The following is a 24,005-nucleotide window of genomic DNA, read 5'->3' as shown; positions in this document are numbered from 1 at the left end:
ATAATGGATAATCCCTGCAAAAATAAGACAAAAATACTATTACAAAAAAGAGAGATCAAATAGTGAAAGTATCACAGCAAAATTCAAACATATCGCACATATTTTCATCATTGACATATATAACTATATACCAAAAACTCAGATCTAATGTGAAGTTAAAAAAAAGGAAATTTTAACTGAATTGAAAATTAAAACCTGAAGTTCTGTAATGAAGCTAATGCTCTGTTCCATGGAAGGCTCGTGGAAGGTCAATGAATGATTTGATTGTTCCACTTCTATAACTCTCTATCTCTAGCTGAATCACGAGTTTAAAACAACAAATTTTGGGGAAATTCAAGAAGAAGTGATCATTTGATATCAACTAAAGAACCCTAGCTTTAGTTTACTCTCTACTTTACTAGATACATGTGGAGAAAGATTGGGTGTGTAATGGATTCCAAGATTTAACTAACTTACTGATTATAATAATATATATTTTGGTTCAAACATTTAGTCAAACACCTGGTGTGCATAAAAAAAATCAGGTACTTATATCACAAAATATCAATAATTCCATGAAAAGATTTGAGAAAGGGTAGAAGGGCACAAAAATCGTCCAAAAAGAAGGACCAGTTGTACATGAAATAGGTAACCGTGGTTGAAAAAAGAAGAATTACCTTTGTAATATGCCTACTACGCAAATGAAATACACTCCTTTAATTTTGAAGTCTCCAGAATCGACATGAGGTCAAGATGACCTGAAGCAACCAGGAAACTATCATACTACATGATGGAGGCATGCAGAAGTAAGCAGGATGGCAACATCGGGGGAAACGACACTGTCAACAAGGAGAACCCATAGAAGGGAAGAGACGAGAAAAAGGCATCGTATCGTTCTTCTGCTTGTTTCTGTTGTATAAGTAAAATCAAGATTGATAGAAGATTATAAAAAATTAGGATGAAAGAAGAAAGAAAACATACCTTAATCCGTACGAGGTGGGTTGAATCTGAACTACTCAGACTTTGTAGAGAGAACTCACGTAGTAATGCCCTAAATCACCGGTTCTCTAAGAGTAAGAAAATTAGTGTGATTCTGATGGGAACCTTAGATTTCTGTCGATTCTTTCAAGTTTCAATCAAAAAACGAGAAAGAGTTAGGGAAATCAAGAATGGAATGCTCACGATCATTGGGAAGATGAAAGATAGAAAGAAGGTAGAAAAGAAGAAGGCGGGTCTTCAAAATTTTGGAGATTTCATTTCCCCCTGTTAATAGGAGAAGCGCGTTTCATTAAAATTATAAAGCGACAGTCACAGAGGACGCGCGACTAAAATAAAGCGCCCTCCGTGTTTTTTTAATTTTTTCTTGGGACACTAATTTAAGGGCACGTAATAGTGCGTGACTTAAATCCTTAAAAATTTTGAAGAGATGACACTCTTTTAAGGTCACTCTTATTTGCGTAACATAAATCATTGCGTGTCGTGGTTTGCGCATCGTAAAAGGGTCTTTTTCTTGTAGTGCCAAGTCCCAACGTAAGATAACATAACAATGTTATAAACCGTAGACTAAACCTTAGGATCTTAACATATGTTCAGAAATAAGAGGGTTTCCAAGTCACTAAAGCATGAAATGATCCCCTTATTCACATCCCATAATAAGATATCGTGCATCCAAGTGAGGTGTAGAAACCTAAACTTGTGAGAAAGAGGTCATTAACACTTTAAACCTTAGAGGGGACTCCTTACTTTAGATGGAGGAACGATGATCGGTCTTTATTTGTAGCGGATAGGATCCTTGTATTTTTGTAAATTCAAAATGTTAGCTTGGGATGGGCATTAGTCTAGCTAACACTCCTCCGATGTTTAAGTCAATAATGGTCTTTTCAAAGAAAAAATAAATAAAAGAATTAGACAAAAGTAAAGAGTAAAGAATGTGTACCTCAAATATATTTGGAAAATAAAAGGTTTAACTTACATGAAATACGATTTTAGTTGTATGGTATTCAAGGATCTTGGCAAGATGTCTCCTTCTATGGTAGCCAACCAATATGCCCCTTTCTTGCTTTTGAATCAATAAGAAATGGCCCTTCCTATTTGGGTGTCAACTTGACTGCATTAAGATCCTTGGTATTTTGGAATGCTTTCCTAAGGACCAAGTCACCTACCAGGAATCTTCTAACTTTGATGTTTTTATGATATGCTTTGGTGATCCTTTGTTGATGAACAACAATGCAAATCCTAGCAAGATCACTGGATTAATCAATGGTGTCGAGATCCTTGTCTAGGATCTCATTGTCATTCTCTTGATTTTGGAATAGGTATCTTGTCGTGCGTATCACCACTTCAGTTGGGATCACGGCCTCTATTCTAAACACCAAGGAATATAGAGTTTGACCTATGGTTGTCGTTGATGTAGTCCTATTTGTGTTGGGTTTTGAGCATTCTAACACTTCCTAAGTGTACATGCAACCCTAAATACCTTGGATCTATGTTTTCTCTATTATACATGCAAATAAGAACTTCCAAGGTATTATCCTAATCTAGCATACAAAACAATGAATGTAACAAGATAGAATACATACCTCTTGATGTAGAAAGTCTTCATGAAGCTTGAGTTCTTAGTGCCCAAAGTGTGACACCTCAAATGGAATCACAATCATCAAAACACTTAGAATGATTTGAGAGAATTCTACACTCTTCAAAATCGGCTAGCCCTTTCTTCACACACACTAGTGGCCGATTTTTCCTCAATAATAAGATGCTTATATAGTTACACAATTAGGGTAAACTCTTAATTGTCATGGCTTTCCATTTCCTTGGATCCATGGGTACAAATACACCATGGAGCATCCATGGACCATCCTATGGGTTTTAGCCCAACTTGATTATCCATGGAGCATTAGCCCACTATACAAGTATGGATGATTTACACAATCAACCCATATATTTAATTAGTCTTCTTTTGATCACTTAATTAATCCTAGATTAATTCTTTATCAATACTAATTAAATAATCTTATTATTCTTATTATTAATATACTAGAACTTATAATATATTAATAACCATAAGTGTCTTATTTCTCTCATTCAAGTGCATGATGGTATGCAACCCAAATGGACCATGCCGGGTCGGGTCAAGTCTTACCAATTATAGTTATGGACTTAGACATTAATCCAACAGTCTCCCACTTGGATAAGTCTAAAACTATTATTGCGTATGACTTCAGGAACCAACCGGCAATCGTAGCTCTCAAAAGCTTCTGTCGAACTCTGACCTTGTCGATGAACTCTGACCTTTGTCAATGACTTGTCCATTAGATAAGGGATCATATATTCCTCCATTCTAGATATCATATGGACTGAGACATGGATTATAATCATTCTCTCTGTCCATTTGTTGTTTCCCGATTTCCGATTTATGACAACTGACTAATTGAACAAATCAAATCAGTCCTGGCCCGGCCGAGCACTTCCATTTGTCATCATCAAATCATCGAGGGGCCCACAGATATCACTTTTATCCCGAAGGTAAAAGGAACGGATAAACTTCGACTCATATGGCTTGTTCTACTACTTGTTGAATCATACACAAAGACACGTTTTATAGCACCGAGTTACCAAATGCGGTTTCGTGCAATCAATGTACTATCAACTCATAGTAACAACTCATATCTCTAGGTTTAAAGAATATAAGATATTACCGTCTCATGATCACTCGTGATAAAATCCATGAAGTGATTCCAATGAGCGCGGGTTGAATCCAATACTCAGAACTTATGAGCACTCATGATTGCTGTAGCCTTGTCCAACACCTTAGACCTCTACAACCCATCATGACAGTCTTAATTCATATCTACTTCCAACATATGACCGACTGTGGATGGTTTGAATAACTTAGTCATTCCGGAAGAATAACCCAGTTTATTCGGGAAGTCAAAACATGCAAAGTGAAACACAATAATAATTGAATCTAATATGGTATCAACCCTTTGAACATAAATAAAACACCTTTTATTTATCACCATATGATTACACATTATTCATTGTATACTGTTTCAGCTATCAACTTTATTCTTGAATTTAAAACAATAGTTGTCCCATGCTCCAAGCATGTACACTATGTTTTCTTAAACACTAGTCATGCCACACACCAAGTATGCATACTATGTTTGTCTATGATCTTTACTTTGTGAACTAGATCAATTGAACATAACTTCAATGATTCTATTTTCACACTCCCAAATCCTTACTGCAAATGCAAGAATTCCAAATTCATGCCATTTACTGAAATCTGTTAGATTCTAAACTTATATGCATTGATCCTCTCGTAATGATTATGCACAAAGTCATAAAGACTTGGCAACAATCATTACAGAGTATTCCAAAGGAGATCAGCTCCTTGGAAACATCCTTCTTGCATTAAGTTTCCTAATCTTAAACAAATTGAAAATTCTAACTTTGAAACATTTCCAGATTCCATTTTGACTATTACTTCTGATCAAGAGTTGCCTCCTTACAGATTATGTCAATATGGTCCTTCCAGAATTATCACTATACTTCCAACTGTCCTTGAGCAACCAATCTTTGGTAAACCTTAGATTGTCCTCGACAATTGTTTAATCCTTTTAGTCATATCCAGTTCTAAACCTTTTTCCCTTCTTAATGCCCTAGGCATTTGGAAAATTTTTAGAAAGGATGAATATAGCACATGTAATCGATCCTATATCCGAAGCATATGGGACACGATTCATGATGTCTCACATAAAGATGAATATAGCACATGTAATCGATCCTATATCCGAAGCATATGGGACACGATTCATGATGTCTCACATAAAGACTAAACCAGTCTTTTGCTATAACATTTCCATTTCTATTTGCCAAGTTCTCATATTTCAGATTATGAAAAGGGATGCCGTAATCATAACCGAATTTTAGAACGCAAATAATGGACCCGTATACAGAATTTCCTTATGTTGAGCCATTCCATCATGAAATTCATATATATCCTTGACTAAATGATTAAAACCTCACGATCTAAGCTTATAGATTTGAGATGAAGTATAATTTCCTCTCCCTTAATTATAGCAAAACAACTCTTTCCCAATTGAAACTTTTGTTTTCTATAATTAACATTGCTAACTTGCAATACTTATCATAATTATCATGCTCCCACTAACATGATGATTATTAGCATAACACTTATGCTCCCACTAGCTTTGACATGTACTCAGAAATCAGCTGGACTTCTAGAAATCAATACTTCATTGACTTTCTTACCAAAGTTCAGATTTCTGATGCTAGATTGTTTTGATAAAGCTGTATCAAAATCATACACCTTCCCTTAGATAGCACACTTGTGTATCTAAACAATTATGAAGAGGGATGCCGTAATCATAATGTTTAGACCTTTTTGCCACTTCTCACAAGTCCAAATTAGTGTGCCGGTTAACCACACGCGCTCCACTAACGACTTTGAGAATGCAAATATCACAATTGCTATCTAGCTAAAATCTACTTAGTGAAAGTGTTTCCTCACCATCATTTTCATGAATCAGAGAGAAACCTTATGACACTTAGATTTAATGGTGTATGTGTTCTTATCCATGTGAATTGTCAAACCATAATCACAAGACAAAGATAATGACAAATCCAAAACCATATGGATTGAACTCAATCTTAACTTCTTGCCACCTGGCAGCTCAAGGGCCTGCCATTGCTTCCAAGTTGTTATGCAACAAACTGAGAACTCTAAGAACTCATATGCAAAGCCAACTTTAACTGGAATGGGCACAGATATGTCAACACGATAGGTTATAAACCTCAAGTCGTGTGCTAGTGAAGAACTTGAGGTTTTATTCTTGATTATTTCTTGAGACTTTCAAGACCTTTAAGACTCCCACTGTCCTCTTGACATATAAGACTCCCTTGTCAAACATCCAAGAGATAGTGCGGATTCTAATCAAGAAAAACACTTTACCCAATTGGCCTCAGTTGGTCTTTGTTTTATCCAAAACATCACAACTTACCAATTTCAAATGTACAAGAGTAGAAAACTTTTACTCTTACATTTGACAAGTGTTTTAAACCTTCTTTTGAGACATGTCACTCAAGTTACAATCTTGGAGTATGACTCTAAGACTTGTATTGGAACGAAGTATGACTCATCTTCTTGATTTAACCATTTCAACAATTCAAGTTCCTCTTCTTAGTCATAAGAATGCACTAAGATTTCCTTAGAGAACTAATTTTGATATGGTTTCTTAATCATTAAGATGATCACAAAACTGATACTAAAGTACTCTCCCATCTTTTCAGATTTGAGAAACTTTTATCCTTCTGCCTAATTTGATTCTTCTTATTCGCTTTTTTGTGGTGGACTCAATCAGTGCACAAGAATGTGTACTCGATCCCTAAGTCCTTTACTTGACTCACACATCCATGTGAACAAGTAATTAGTCTTAATTTTCCAATACTTGAAAGTTCTCATTCATCATGCTATACAACTTGCATGATTCCAAGTTCCGGTCCAATTGAAACTTGGGTGATGAGAATCTTTCCTTATTTGGTAAATTTAGACATTACCACAAATGAAAGAATCAATTTCATACTTCCACTCTTGCTACTAATGGAATCTTATAAGCAACAAAAATTTCCACAGATGCCATTGTAAGGATATTTTAAAATAAATAAAATCAAAAATTTCCTTTTATTTTAAAACTTTGCGGAAAAACTTATCCTTACAATCCATATGAAAACTTGTTGTTATCTATTCCTTAAGCAATATCTCATAACTCCTAAGAAGTAGCTCAAGAATCCAATTTTTCAAACTATGCGATAGAAATCCATCTATGCCATCAGATTTAGCATATTCTTTCTTTAAGTTTCTTCACTTTTCTTTGATTCTTAAAACATCACCATGTGACCCAGTCACATCATGTATCAAGAATCTCAGAATAGAAACTTAACAGAGTTAGATAGTGGACTTTACCTGAAGTAGAGTCAAACTTATTGACTTTAACATCCTTAGGTAAATTTTGGCAGCTTCGCAACCAATGCCCCTTTCTTTGGCAATATAAACATATGGACCCTTTGATAAAGACACACAGGACTATCACAGAGTTAGCTTTTCTCTTTACCATTTGGTCAACCGAATTGACTATGGCCGATCCCTTTCCATTGGGAAGAGAATGCTTTACTGGATTTCCTGTGTCACTATTGTCAATGTCCATCAAGTATTAAGGAAGTTGATCTTAACAAATAGATAAGATCATTAAGGGTCTTGTCATAGTCTGTTTCATAGGTGTCCCAAAGGAACTCACTATGTGACTTAGAAAGTGATTGAACCACCAACTTTCTCAAGACTTTGACACCCAACTCTCCCGGCTTGTCAATATGTGACTACATCTCCAAGATGTGCTCACACCTAGACCTTGCCTTGCCAATAGGGCTTGAGTGACCTTAAACTTTTCAAGAACTTGTGGGTTAGGGAGAATAATTGGAGGAGGAGAAAGAAGTATGATATCCATGGGACATCATCTTCATTAGGAAACCTTGTTTCAAGAGATTTGGGAAGATCATAGGTGTCTAAACCAGACATCTTTTGGGAGATATTCAAGATAGTTGATCTTAAGTCCTTAATATGACACCCAATATGAAATATTAAGGCTAGGACCCAACAAACTATTTTATAACTTAGAAGAGGTATGCCGTAATCCAAGCTATAAAATATTTGAAGGTAGGTGAATGACGATTCACCAATTTCCACCAAGATAAACGAAATGTATTATTAGGTTTTAATTGGTTTTGAAACTCCTAGATCTTTGAGATTCATTGAACTTTTCAAAGGCATGTTTCAATCTCGAGTGTGCCCTTCAGGTTTTGTGACTGGGATGCCGAGGATCACAAAACAAGGTGTGAAGTAACCATGCAAATCACTTGGTACCCTTAATAAATTACCCCTCAATCGATGTGCCGGTTAACCACACACGCTCCATCGATACTATGATAAATATTAAGTCACCCTTTACCTACCTTGTTAAGTCCAAGTTAGTGTGCCGGTTAACCACACACGCTCCACTAACGACTTAGACAAAGTGTAAAGTGTAATTTCATGGATTAGCACCTTATTCACATTTTCCTAAGTAACTAAGATTGGGTATTATTAAGAGTTTAGTTACTTAGTATTATCATTAATACTTTTAATGAAGGGAGAATTCTAGTCCTGTCAAACCCGTTCGGCTAACGACCCTCCACCAGTCAAGCAAGCGGTGGGTGAGAGTGGACACCCATTAAGTTGCCATTTTATAGGCAACAACCTTATACCCACCTTATAGACCGGCTTCGTGAATGAGGCGTACTAGCGGTAAGACTGACTTTACTCTTATACATATATATATTATTAACTTATAATATTATAAAGTATAAGGGTTGAATTTTAACTTTTAAAATTCTAAGGGCTAACTTGGAATTAAAGTATTCATAAGTGAAAACTTTACAAATCCCAAAACTTGAGGGCAAGTTTTGAAACTATTCAAAACTAATTAATTCCATAACTTATGTGTTTAAAGTAGTTTTAATCCAAAAACTCTTCAAGTTCCATAACTTGAGGACAAGTTATGGAAGACTTTAAACTAATAAAAGAATTAACTTTTCTTTATTTTATAACTTATGGAATTAATTAAGGTTACACTTTTTTTTTATTTTATTTTATTTTATTAAATGAAGAGACTCTTGGTCCTCCATAACTTGAGGACAAGTTATGGAGTCATAAAACCATTTAATTAGAACTAGACTCTTCATTTTTGTAACCTTTGCCAACTTTTATGAGTTTTAAGATTCATAAATGTGACTTATAAGTTACATAAACACATTTTATGAACTTCTTTTAGATTAATTTGGATTAAAACCAACTATCACATAATTTTATTCATTAATCTAAATTCACTCAGAAAATAAGGTAACACAAAAAAAACTTTTGGTGATCCATAACTTATTCTTAAGTTATGGAATCCTTTAAAACATTAACACCAAATTTTTTGTAACTCCATAAAACTTTGAATCAATTTTTTTAAAAACCTTTTCAAATCCATAACTTATGGAGGTTTCAAAAAAATAAAACTTTTTAGATCAAACTTTTAAAACTAATAAAATAATCATATTATTTTATCTTTTATTAAATTTGACCTAATTCAACTCATAAAGCAAATTATTCAAATTTTACAAATAATTAGTTTTTCACAAGAACAAGTAATTATTTTAAAATTTGACAAACTTCATGTTTTTTTTTTCTTTTTTTTTCAACTTTGAAAATAAAATATTTGCATCAATATAACAGAAAACAACCCGTGGCTCTGATACCACTGTTGGGTTTTGAGCATTCTAACACTTCCTAAGTGTACATGCAACCCTAAATACCTTGGATCTATGTTTTCTCTATTATACATGCAAATAAGAACTTCCAAGGTATTATCCTAATCTAGCATACAAAACAATGAATGTAACAAGATAGAATACATACCTCTTGATGTAGAAAGTCTTCATGAAGCTTGAGTGCTTAGTGCCCCAAGTGTGACACCTCAAATGGAATCACAATCATCAAAACACTTAGAATGATTTGAGAGAATTCTACACTCTTCAAAATCGGCTAGCCCTTTCTTCACACACACTAGTGGCCGATTTTTCCTCAATAATAAGATGCTTATATAGTTACACAATTAGGGTAAACTCTTAATTGTCATGGCTTTCCATTTCCTTGGATCCATGGGTACAAATACACCATGGAGCATCCATGGACCATCCTATGGGTTTTAGCCCAACTTGATTATCCATGGAGCATTAGCCCACTATACAAGTATGGATGATTTACACAATCAACCCATATATTTAATTAGTCTTCTTTTGATCACTTAATTAATCCTAGATTAATTCTTGATCAATACTAATTAAATAATCTTATTATTCTTATTATTAATATACTAGAACTTATAATATATTAATAACCATAAGTGTCTTATTTCTCTCATTCAAGTGCATGATGGTATGCAACCCAAATGGACCATGCCGGGTCGGGTCAAGTCTTACCAATTATAGTTATGGACTTAGACATTAATCCAACAATTTGCCCATAGGGCGAAAGGAAATTCCTCAGCCCATCTTTCTTTCTTTTCATCTAGTATTTTCTTCAAATTTTCGACTATGATCTTGTGTCTAGATTCTTCTTGACCGTTAGCTTGAGGGTGAATAGGTGTAGATGTTATCATTTTAATTCCCCAATAGGTGCAAAAGTCTCTAGTTCTTTTGCTTATGAATTAGGATTCGTTATTACATATGATTTCGATTGGGATCCCAAACCTAGTCAATATATTATGTTTGATGAATGAGACTAATTCCTTGTCTGTTACTTGAACAAAGGCTTCAACTTCTATCCATTTTGAGAAATAGTCTATCATTACTAGCATGAAGAGCTTTCCACCAGGAGCCTTTGGTAACTTCCCAACTATATATATATATATATATATATATATATATATATATATATATATATATATATATATATATTCCTTATTTCATGAATGGCCAGAAGGATATGATAGGGTATAGAGGTTTCGTCGGTCGATGAAGGATGTTTCCATGTCTCTAGCATGCATCACATTTTTATGCATCTAAGAAGGCATCCTTTTTCATTGTTGGTCAGTAGTACCCCATTCTTAGTATTTTGGAGCATACGAATCTACTACCAGTTTGGTTTCCATAATCTCCTCCATGCATGTCTTATAGAACTTCTACAGCTTCATGAACTTCCAAACATCTTAGGTATGAACTTACCATTTACTTCTTCTATAACTTCCATTAGATTATCATGAAGCATAATACCCTCATCTTGAATGCTTTTCGCTACTTTCCTCTTTTGGTATCGTTCCATTTCGGAGGTGTTCTACAATGGGTTTAATCCAAGATCACGAACTTGTAGTGTCTATAACGAGTTCGGAAAGCCGTCTTTGAGATGTCCTCCTCCCAAACCTTGATCTGATGATAAACGGACCTAAAATCAATCTTGGAAAACCAAGATGCTCCCTGTAACTAATCAAAAATTTAATCAATCGTCGGCAATGAGTAATGTTTTTTTTTACCATTAGCTTGTTCAACTCCCGATAATCAATGCACATCTGATGTGAAACATCCTTCTTCTTGATAAAAAGGATCAGGCTCCCCACAACAAGCTACTCGGTCGAATAAAGTCTTTCCCCAACAGCTCCTGAATCTGAGTGGATAACTCATGCATCTCGGGTGACACTAGGTGATATGGCGCCTTCGCAATCGGGGAAACACCAAGGATCATGTCGATTAAGAACTTCACCTGCCTCTCGGGATGCACACCAGGCAACTCTTCTGGAAAAACATCCGGAAACTCTCTCACAATCGGGACATCGAAAACTGAGTGCTTTCCCTCGACCCGTAAATCAACCACATATGCCAAATACCCTTCATACCCATGATGAAGACACTTCCTCGCCCTAGCGGCATAACCAATCCTGGTGTCATCACCAGAAATGGTCAATACTCACACACTTGGGTCACGAACCATCTCTAACTGCTTTTTGTAGTCAATCAGTGCTCCAAACCAGCTCAACCAATCGATTCCTTTGATCACACAAACATCTCCCATCGCAATAAGAATGAAATCAATCGAAAATCTAACACCAAAAATCTCTAATACACAATTATGATAAATATCACATGTCGAAACCATGTTATCATCAGCTATAGCGACCCTCAAGGATCGATCCAAGGTCTTACAGGCACAACGGAAACCTATAAAGAAGGTTGTCGACACAAAATACCGACTTGCAACCGAGTAAAACAACACCAAATCCGATACACAGTTCATAAGGAAGGTACCTAACATAATGAGAAGATAAGCATATACAAAATAATTCAGCAGTAAATCAAATAAACTCATACCAAGGACGACGTTTGGTGTTGCTTTCATTTCCTCCACAGTCAACTAAAAAACTTGACCTCGGGCCTTCAGGGCCTCGGCCTTCCCCTAACGCCTATCAATGATGTGTAGGGTTGCATGATCAAGGGTCTAAACTAGCCTTGATGCAAGGAGTGGACACTCGACCTTCACATGGCCCACCTGGTTGCAGCTAAAATATACCCGTAAGCCTTTCGGTAACTCCATCATAAAGTGACCCTCCTTACCAAACAGGTAGCACACCATCCCTGACCGACAAGGACCCACATGACCCTTACCACACTTACTACAAGTGCGGCTCCTCTAACCCCCTGGTCTCGAATGAGCGGGTTTCACCCGCTTAGCCGTTAGGTGAACACCATGATGAAGTACATAAGAATAGATCAAAACCTGCTGGAGCACATACAGACACTATAAATATCACCGAAACATCCCCTAAGACACTCGATATTCTTTCCAAATCGCATACATAACCTGTTCTTTCAGTAGTACGGGCCCATACTACCTTCCACACCTATCTTTAGTTGACATAGACTTCCTCACAAGGTCCTAATTACCAAAATCGCTCCGCTCTTCTTGTAGTTATGCACTCACACTAAAGTGCTTTGAAATGCTACATCTCAGCTCCTAGGTACTAATATTAGGCTCCTCCCAGCCACCCATTCACTCTATAGGAGTCTCTGCTAATCTCACCAATGGCCCCATATATATGAATTGTGCATAACCCAGACTCGATAGATGTTCGAATAAAAGATTCCACCCAAAATTCACAACCAAACAAGGAACAAGAAGTAAGGCTAAACCAAACATTCTAAGGCTATAAAGTCCTAATTATCTATAGCCATGATTTATATACAAAGCAATTAGCAATCTTAGTTTCAACCCTAGCGAAACATCCATAAGTAATTTCCTAGGCTATAAGGCATCACATAGATCATGTAACCATATCATGCGAGATCCTTAGCCTACCAACTACATAAATTTCTATCATATTAATATAACATCAAGTATAATACAACATAAAACATATATATGATATTTTGGGAGATCACGGCCTCGAGCTCCAGCTGACTGTACACCCACCCTACTTCACCATTATTTTCCTTGAAATTCATTCTTTTCTAAAAAGGTTTTTATAAAACTTTCATATCCTTAGTTTGAGTCTGGAATTCCACAAGTGTTCATCCAATTCCCTCAAATCATGGCTCTGATACCAATTTCTAACATCTAGGTGTTTACCACAATTTTTTTTTCAATTTTAATAAAGAAAACCTCAACTATTATATACACCAAGTTAACAAAATATGAGGTATATCAAGTACAATCATCCCAAATCATAGTATAAAATGTGGAATCATAAAAATCTACGAGTCGGAGTGTACAGTCAAGCTTTCATCTTTCTGCGATCGTTCGAAGTACCTGAAAATTTAATCCAAAACTATAAGCACAAAGATTAGTGAATTAAAAGCATATTTCATGTTTATCAGCAACCATGGGGATTATCAGCAATCCTGGTAGGCTAACAGCACCCTTTGGATTAATAACACATTTCAGGGGTTATTAGCAACTATGGGGATTCTCAGCAATCCCGAAGTTATCAGTAAATCAATTCAAATATAATCAGCAAACAACAATTAAGACTCAGTTGGTCATACGCATATATACCATACAGGTACAAGTAGTGAGAAGACTCACCTTGCGCATAAGAGCTAGAGGCAACAGCTCACACACAAAGTAGACAACTACAACAAGTCACCTAACAACAAAAAAAGAAATACCCCCCCCCCCCCCCCAAGTCTATACACTACAACCCAAATTTTATCAAAAGTCAACAATAGTCAAAGTCAATGGTCAACCCTCCTACACCTTGTGTACAAGCTACTATATGCATGCCGTAGAGCTCAAGATGGATACGTGCCAAAACTGTTCTATGCCTAGTGTAGAAGGATTTACGCCCCGAGTAATAGTCTGCTTGCCAACAATTCAATTAACCTCTTAATATAGAACGTCAGCTCCTCAAACTTCTAAATATGAACCAAAGGAAAGTCCTAATGGATAAAGTTTCATACTTTATCCATTTGCATGTCGTAAATAAGCAATAAGACCAAACCCTAAATCCATGAAGTGCACCAATGCTCAAGATATCATGCTTAGGGTATTTAAGAGTGACCAAGCTCCTATTTTTATGATTCAATAACCCAAAAACAACACGAAATGGTCTTCAAATGGTCTGGATTAGATTATACTCCCAAGAACCAAAGTTATGGGACAAAAAGCAAGCAAATCCATGACTAACTAGATCTAGCATGAAAGAATGCCAAGATAGGAACTTTATACCTTCTGGTGGTGGAGAACAACATGAAGGATCTGAATCTACACTGCTTGGAGATCCTAAATGCTTCTCCAATGGTATTTTCCTTCAAAGGTACATACAAGAACACTTTAAGTCCTCAAGATTCTCACAAAAATGACTAGGGTTTTGAAGGGACTAGATGGGAGGATGGAGGTTAGGTATGTAAAGGCTCTTAAGGAGTTAGCACCTTTAAATAGGCTCACAAACCCAAGAATTATGGTTTTTAATCTTGCATACTACGCGCTGCGTAGCTCAACTTATGCCCAATGTAATTGTTTCATCCCCTGCTTGAAGTCTTCCTCCTACGCGCAGCATAGGAGGCTATCTTATGCCCCGCGTAGGATATAAAAATGCAACTGAAGCCAATAAATCCACTGAAATTCATACGTGTGGATCCGGGTGTTACAATATGTTTGGTTTGAGGTGAGTTTCTCACTACACTATATGATGTTGTACATACTTTAATTTAGCTCGTGTGTCTACTTATACGATGTGTATAGGTAGTACTGGCATATGTAGTGTTTAGTGGGTGTATGATATCGACTCGACGTACTAAGAAATATGCGTATGGTATTCGCTCAAGCTACCAAGGAATACGTATAGTAGGGCGCGACATATTGAGCAAACGGATTAGGCTTAGTTGACATGTCTCAATTGCTCGGTGTACTAGGAAAGGGGGATCGGTCTTAGTCGATGTGTCCCAAACTAGTTTATGCTTTTTCTTGTTTCTTGTTTGACTTGCATGTGTCGCTACATGGTTATATGCTTCTGGTATTTGTATGATTGGGGTAGAGCATGTGTAATTTTATGTTGTGTGTCTGTGTGAAATTCATTAAGCTTTGTGCTTACCCTTTCCCTTTAAAACTACTGTTATAGGATCGTTAGGTATCAAAGATGACAAGACGTGACAATACATACTACCTCGACATTGAGAGGATGGGTTTTATAATATAGTTTTTACTTATGTTTCTTTGCGATTTTAGGTTTTATAACTACGTTTTGATTGGATAACTCATTAAATATTGTTATGGGTTTTTATTAAAAATAAAGGATGGCAAGGTGATGGTTTTTAGTTAATTAGAGATTGTTGTTAAAAGTTCAAATTTAATGTAATATTTTGGATGTTACATCAAGTCGACATGGATGGTGATATTTTACAGTATTTAATAACAATAACACTTTATTTTTTGAAGTAAATAGGTCATCTAACCGAATTTACAAGACGATTTTACGAACATGGTGGTAAATGTGTCTTTTGCCAACCCTAGACAATCGACATGTCAATTTTTGTGCCTTGAACGAAGTGAGCACATGGTTTATCTTAGGGGCGAAGAAGGTAAAACCTAACACCGATTTCTTTACCCATGCAAAAGGAAGCTGCAATAAGCCAAAAAGTGTCTCTAAAGAAGGAAAAAGCACCACTAATGCAAAAAGTTCTTGCAAAGAAGATTTTAGAGCAATTTGGGTTGCAAGATTGAAATCAGGTAATGTCATAATGGAACCTAAGTTGAAGATCAAGAATGATGAAGATGGTGAAAAAGTTGACCCAACCGAATATAGGCGAGTGGTAGGTTATTTTAGGTACTTGACTAACACTTTGCATTTCGGTAATGTCATTTCTGGTTGTAATTACATGTCATTTCATGGAGGAACCGGCCACTTTGCATTTCCAGTTTGTGAATCACATCTTACAATATGTTAAAGAACCATTGACTATGGACTCAACTATAGAAGAGGTCGTGAAATTGAAGACTTGGTTGGTTTACCGATAATGATCTTAGAGGTGACCTTGTTGATAGCAAGAGCACAAGTGGGATGATTTTCTACCTTGGAATGAATGTGGGCGCTTGGCAATCTCAACATCAAAAGATTGTTGCTTTGTCCACATGTGAAGCCGAGTTCATGGTAGCCACAACAGCGGCATGTCAAGCCATTTGACTTGCACATCTCGTGATGGAGCTCACGGGACATCATATCATGCCTATCACTTCGCATATCAATAACGAGTCAACATTTGCGTTAATGAAGAATCGCATCGCATGTTTCATGGTCGAAGCAAACACATTGACATTCGTTTTCACTTCATACTAGAATGTGTTGAATGTGGGCAAATTATAGTAGAATATGTCAACTCGAATGATCAATGAGCGGACATCTTTACCAAAGCTTTAGCATATGTGAAACATGGTGAAATGCGAAACATGATCGTTGTTACGAATCTCAGCCAAGTTTGGTTTAAATGGGAGAATGTGAATTTTAACCCAACTTGGCAGTTTTCTCACAACACCACCATTTGGCAATGGTAACTTCTTATGTTCACATGGTGAACACAATAAATGGTAATAATAGTTATGATAAGTTGGTTTAGCTATAAATAGGAGCTCCAACTTCAGTTGTAGAGCACCACAAAAACAAAGAGTGATGGATAAATACTTAGACCGAGTATTAGAGGGTTGTTTCTTTTTTCTTGTAATATTGAGCATGTAGGTTCTTCCTTTTGTTCTAGTTCTGATTAAAACTATCATTCAACCCCAACATTCTAGCCCCTTTCTCGATAAACAAAGTATTTTTCAATATGAAGAAAAGATAGAGTAAGCTATATAGTCTTGAAAAAAAAAAACAAATGATCTTACTAGTGCACGATACGATTACTTAGGTGTCACAAGAGTCAAGATCATAAGGGGTCGCAATTAGTTGCAAGCTCATCTTTCTTCGGATGGATGAACCAAATGTCTCCCTCATATCCAAATCTGCAGTATTCATCCCATGAGGGAGCTCCCAGTTGAAGTGATAGAGTAAGCTTGCAAGTACAAGTTCAACATTAGCCACACCAAACAATATTCCTGGACAGATTCTCCTTCCAGCCCCAAAGGGTAGGTACTCCATGTTGCTTCCCTTGAAATCATAACTACTGTCTTCGAATCTCTCTGGTAGAAAACTTTCAGCATCATGCCAATACTCAGGATCCCTTGCGAGTGCCCATGCATTAATGATAACTTTTGTCTTCACTGGTATCGCATATCCCTCAATTTCACAACTTTCCCTACATTCTCTAGGAAGTAACAAGGGAAGTGATGGATGCAATCTCATCGACTCCTTGATAACCAGCTTTAGATAGTTCAATCCTTGAATATCAGCTTCATGTACTTCTTTCTTTCCCCTCAGCACTTCTCTCACCTCAGTTTGTGCCTTTTTTAGCACTTTAGGGTTTCTTACAAGTTCTGACATGAGCCATTCCAAATTTGTTGAAGCCGTATCAGTTCCAGCTGAGAAAACATCCTGCATGCAAACCAGCCACAATTCATTTACGATTAAGTGTCCATTAATTACACAAGTGCTGTAGTCAAGATATATAAGAAGTGATTGAACATTAAAAACATAAATTTTTAAGTCTAACTAAATATCGAGTAGAGTTGAGTACTAACCAATACCAACGCTTTGATATGGTCATGTGTGAAAGGGAACTCAAGATCCCCACTGTTTTTTAGTCTGAACAGAATATCAAGAAAATCTTCATCATCCATGGCAGTTTCAGACCCTTCTGTATGTTCTGAGCTCTTGTTGTGCTGGTCGAGTATGCTGTTAAGGGTCATGTCAAGGTTTCGGTGGAGGGTTTTTAACCTGGAACCCATACTGGTAAAAACATGAAGAAACTTATAAGAAGGAAACAAGTCGGCCATATCAAAACCTCCCGCTAGAACAGCAAGTTCTTGTACCATATCTATCAATAGATCCTGCTCGTTATAGATCCTCCCAAATGCAGCTCTAGATGTTACAGTGTTCATCAATGTAAAAAAATGTTTGGAAAGATTTATAGGTGATCCTGCAGATGACAGAATAAGTTTCATCAGAGCACCAGCCTCTTCCTCCCTGATTGAAGAGAATGACTGGACTTTCTTGGCACTGAGGAGTTCTAAGGCGCAAATTTTTCGCATCTGCCTCCAGTGATTCCCATATGGTGAAAATCCGATATCTTGAGAGTTGTACATCACAGTCTTGGAGACTAGTAGTTCAGGTCTGCTTGCAAAGGCGAGATCATGCTTCACGAGTATCTCTTTTGCCATTTCACGAGATGATACAACCAAGGCGGAAATCTCACCCAGTTGAAGATGCATCAGGGGACCATGTTTTCTGGCCAGGTTTCTAAGAACATGATGTGGTAGTTCGGAACTAAACATTGACAACATGTTCCCGATAAAAGGCAGTTTATGTGGACCTGGTGGCAATTTGCTATTCAACTTACCTGAGCTACATTTACTGACTAACATAACTAGAATAAACATTAAAAAGAAAGTCGCAATGAGGGTTATCAAGGGAGACATGATTTGCGATGGCAATGTTTGTGATTTCTTGAGAAGAATAACCAGTATTTATTGGGACATATGAGAAGTCATTGACTTTCGTCAGTTGTGACATCAAGGTAGAGGTGCTCGCAATTGGTTTTTAGCTGGTCTCGGTTTAAGAAAAAACTGGCTTTTTATCCAACTTGATAGTAGTTATTCATATCCGGTTCAATCCGATCCGATCGGATTAATCTTGTCCCGTTTCTTGAAATCCGGCTTCTCTTAAACCGGTTCGGATTGTTTTTCCGTTTGTTTTTTTCTGGTTTCTTAAAATACAAATGTCATATCTATATATATAGCACATTTGCGGGAAGTATTGATCTTATTTGAGTTTATTAATGCAAGGATCTTGCCTGGTACAATAAACATAAAATGACTTGACAACCCATCACTTCGCCTTAGAGATACCTAATGGTTCGAAAATTTTGTCACGACTTCGGTCGATTTTGAGACATAAGTTCCAAAGATACCTTAGGCATCATTGACTTTTACCTTCCGTAAATTATATGAAAAAATTATCATTGGTTTAGGATAACGTGTTCAGAAAATATATATATATATATATATATATATATATATATATATATATATATATATATATATATATATATATATATATATATATATATATATATATATATATATATATATATATATATATATATATATATATATATATATATATATATATATATATATATAAGGTTGAGATCGGTTAAAAACTTAAAGTTTCCCGAGAACCCGAGAATTAAAAGTGGAGCGTTGGATCAAAAGTAATTCGTTAAGGACATGATCGTCATCTTACCAATATTATTTAATGTTTAATTTTTTTGTGTTATTTAATATATTAATATAAATGTCTAAAAATTAACAAAATAACTCAAAATTTCGGATTTATTTTTTTAAAAGAAAATAATTTTTGATTTTTTAAAAAACGGAGATTTTTTTAACTTTTTCAAAAAACTTGAATTTTTCAAAAAAAACTGAAAAAATATATTTTTTAAAAAACTGCATCTTTTTTTTCAAAAAAACTGCATTTAAAAAAAAAATACTATGTTTTTTTCTAGAAAAAAATTGTATTTTTTTTTCAAAAAGAACTGCATTTTTTTCAAAAAAAACGACATTTTTTTTTCAAAAAACTGCATTTTTTTCTGAAAAACTGCATTTTTCAAAACAAAAAAAATAAAAAATAAAAAATAAAAAATAAAAAATAAATGTGAGTTTCATAAAAAAAAGTGCAATTTTTTTCAAAACTGTATTTTTTTCAAAACCGTATTTTTTTAACAAAAAAACAACGTTTTAGGTGCATATATGCATATTTTTTTCAAATGCATATATGAATATTTCTTATACTATAATATTCGTAAGTAATTATAAAAAATCTCATTTTTATTAATCAATCTATAAACATAATAAAAGTATTTTATTCGATACAAAATAAAATATAAAAAAAACTCCAAAGATCCACAGTGTTATCATTTCATTATATCAAGATTTCCATATTTTCTTCAATTTTTCACTTTTCACCTCTTCAATATTTTCAACAAATTCTTCAAAACCTACAAGAAAATTTTAAGAAAATGATTAATGCAAGAACACTCAGAAAAATGCACAAGTATATATCATGTAAGATTCACATGTGATTATATCATGTAAGATTTAAATGTGATAATATAATGTGATATTCACATGTGATTGTATTTTTTAAGATTTAAATGTGAAATTCACAAGAAAATTAAAAAAAAAAACTTAATTAACAAAGACCACTCACAGAAAATGCATGTGTACATATTGACGTAATTCATATGTGATTCACTAGTGATTTACATGTGAATCACATGTAATTCATATGTTATTCACTTGTGATTTATATGTGAATCACATGTAATTCATAATTACATGTGAATCACATGTAATTCATAATTACATGTGAATCACATGTAATTCATACGTGATTTACATGTGAATTGCATGTAATTCACATATGAATTACATGTGATTTACTTATAACCGTCACACCATGATTCAAAAAAATACAAAAATTCAAGAAAATTCAAACATGAACCATTATCAATTATGATTGACCTGATAGAAGAGTTGTTGGATGACACTTTGAATCATATCCACATGGAGATCCTTGTTCTTCTTCTGAGCCTTGTTTTTCCATTTTTACAGTTGAGTTCTCATGTATATATCATTATATATTGCACTGCTTCCCGTGAATGCAATCTGTAAAACATGCTTCCTTCCATGCATCTTCAAAAGGCATGTTATGTAACATACATGAAAATAAAAAGAACCCCCTTAATGACTCCATCAATACACGACTATATATGTATATTCACTTTGTGTCATCAGAAACTCCATCTTGAGAAATATCCAAATCCTGTAAAATGGAGTTCATTAGTAAAGTAACCAACTAGTTTTCAGTAACAAATGGAGATGAAAGAAAGATAGGAAAGTTTAGTTACTTCAGGTATGACCCAAAGTGAAAGTTTTGCATAGAGTAGATATATAGATAAACCATTCAACTTGAATTTCATCATAGGAACGTGAGCCTCAGGTACAAGATGCAATTATGTGACATGAGGCATATCTGAGAGCATTCTTTTTAATTAATATGTTCTCTACCTAATTGTTGTGTTTATATCTATAAGAAGTATTAGAAGTATGGTTAAATTGTGATGTTTTTATAACTTGGATGATCATTTAATTCAAAAATCATTTGAAAACTTGAATACAAATAAATCATAAAAATCTGCAAAATGTTCAACTATGAAAAATCATGAAAATATCAAATTCTATTATATCAAAAATCCATAAATTAACCAAATATTTTCCAACAATCAAGAACGAAAATGACATGTAACTTAGTTTACAAACAAACGGACCAAAAAAAAAAGAATAATAATAAAATAAAATAAAAAGATATCTGGCCCGACTAACCGACAACCAAAGCAGATGTAAGATCTCGAACTTTAAGTATGCCATTTCCTCTTTGTTACAAACATATCACATAATCAGCACATAAACAATATTGAAGTCAATTCAAAGAATTTCTGATATTTGCCGCATTGATGATAGTATTCAGCTTTACATGCTAAAAGATCTCTGTCACATTGATGGTAGTATTAAGCTTTACATGCTAAAAAAATCTTTGTTGTTTTGTAGTGTACACGTCAAGGATTGATTTGATGGTTTTATGCTAATGTCTTTTTTCTCCGGTTCATTGAATTTATCTTCCACAACACTTGATTTATCGTACTGAAAATAAACAAAAATGAAAAATATTATATGTTGGAAAGTATAAGATGTTTTGATGCATGTCACATGGGTGTTGTGGATCTATTTAGGTACTTTTTTATCAAACATGAATAGAATGAAGAAAGCCAGCCATCTTCTTGAGCAAACTGTAGAGATGAAAGAAAACTTTCTCTGAAAGTGAATAAAAAAACAAACAATCACATGATGATTGTTTGAAATTTGAAGATAATAACAATAGGGCATGAGTAGGATGATTCATGATATTAATATTAATAACCTGAGATTAAGTGCAAATTTACTATTATCAACAAATATATGTGGTTTTTCTTTGGATTCTATAAGCATTTAAGCATCAAACATATGATTACAGTCAAATAATCACAAAACAGATACAATTTTTTAAACTTATGAAAGTTACCTTGTTGTTTCAACAAGGTGTGGTTGTTGAAGACGACGAAGTGTGGCTATTGTGATCGAAGCGTATCAAGTTTTAGACCGACGGTTCTTTCATACTGAGGAGAGGTAACTTCAAAATCTCTTACAGACAGTCGATATGGAGGAAGGAGATGAATGTGGTCACCAAAATAGATCGATGTAAGAAAGAGATCACCTGTGATGAATGTGCGATGGAAAAAGGAAGAAGAGAGAGAGAGAGAGAGAGAGAGAGAGAGAGAGAGAAAGGTCTTATAAAGGAGTGTGGAGTGATCGATCGAAATGGAAGGAGTCCAGATAAGGATCCGATGTATCATATGTGTGTGAGAGATCATTGTTTTCTTCGATTTCGACCTGCATCAGGTCAACACAAATGAATTGTACCGATTCTGTTCTAGTGTCTCCATCTTCATCATCAGACTTGACCATTGCAGCAACGAAATCGATCACCAATGGCGGAATCTAGGTTACATGTAGTGAGAGAAAGAGGAGGATACGATCTGCGTGGGATCTGATGAATCATATGTGTGTAAGAGATCATTATTCTCTTTGATTTCGACTTGCATCAGGTTAACACAAATGAATTGTACCGATTATGTTCTCCATCTTCACCATCAGACTGGACCATTGCAGCAACGAGATCGATCACCAATGGCGGAATCTTGGTTACACTTTAGAAAAAGTGTGAGAGAGGGGGATATGATCTGTGTGAAGAACTGGGAAGGTAATTAATATAATTTTTCTGGGAATAACTTTTTATTCCAATATTACCCTTCATATTTTTATAAAAAGTCCTAAAATGCTATTGGAATTAGTAATAATTACAATCATGCCATTACTAATCCAAGCCTTTCATTTTTTGATCTAACGCTCCACCTTTAGTTCTCGGGTTCTCGGAAACTATGAGTTCTCAAATGATCCTTCCTACACACACACACACATACACACACACACACACACACACACACATATATATATATATATATATATATATATATATATATATATATATATATATATATATATATATATGAGCGTTCAATCAAGACCATTTCTTATTGCGATAACATTTGAGAACAAATTTGGACCATATAATTTTTTAATTAAAACTACAAAATAATATTCATAAAAAATCAATTAATTGATACAAACAATTAAAAAACTCACTAACCAAAACCACTCACTACCCATCACCACTACCTACCACCAATCACCACCTCCATCACCACCCACCTCTACCACCACCCCCATCTATCACCCACCAAAACCACCACCCGCCACAACCATCACCACCTACCTCCACCACCCATCACCACCACCCCCACCCACCTCAATCACCCATCACCACTAACCACCACCATCCACCACCACCTACCACCTATCACCACTCCCCACCATCATTCGTCACCACCACCTCCACCCACCACTCACCAAAACCAGCACCCGCTACCACCATCACCACCACCATTATCCATCACCACCGACCACCACCACCCACGACCACCACCTGCCCCCATCATCCCCACCTACCTCCACCACCCATCACTACAGGCCACCCACTACCCACCATTATGACCACCACCTGTCATTACCACCTACCACCCATCATCACCACCAACCACCTATCACCACCACCCGCCTCCACCACCCATCCTCA

The 24,005-nt window shown here is 35.3% G+C and overlaps 1 protein-coding gene across 1 annotated transcript; it reads right to left on the bottom strand.

The window, feature by feature from the left end:
* Positions 1–16,961: 16,961 nt before the first annotated feature.
* On the bottom strand, positions 16,962–22,777 carry LOC111890881 (premnaspirodiene oxygenase). The gene is made up of 5 exons (XM_023886956.3): positions 22,733–22,777; positions 22,010–22,087; positions 21,829–21,916; positions 17,735–18,579; positions 16,962–17,588 (listed from the first exon to the last, which is right to left on the bottom strand). Exons 1-5 carry the CDS (start codon positions 22,775–22,777, stop codon positions 16,962–16,964), a joined length of 1,683 nt encoding a protein of 560 aa, XP_023742724.2.
* Between the last annotated feature and the right edge of the window lie 1,228 nt (positions 22,778–24,005).

Source organism: Lactuca sativa, chromosome 7 (assembly GCF_002870075.4).
Source record: "Lactuca sativa cultivar Salinas chromosome 7, Lsat_Salinas_v11, whole genome shotgun sequence".
NCBI classification, from domain to species: domain Eukaryota; kingdom Viridiplantae; phylum Streptophyta; class Magnoliopsida; order Asterales; family Asteraceae; genus Lactuca; species Lactuca sativa.
Note: the sequence above shows the minus strand (reverse complement) of the source record. Positions and strands in the feature narration are given on the sequence as shown.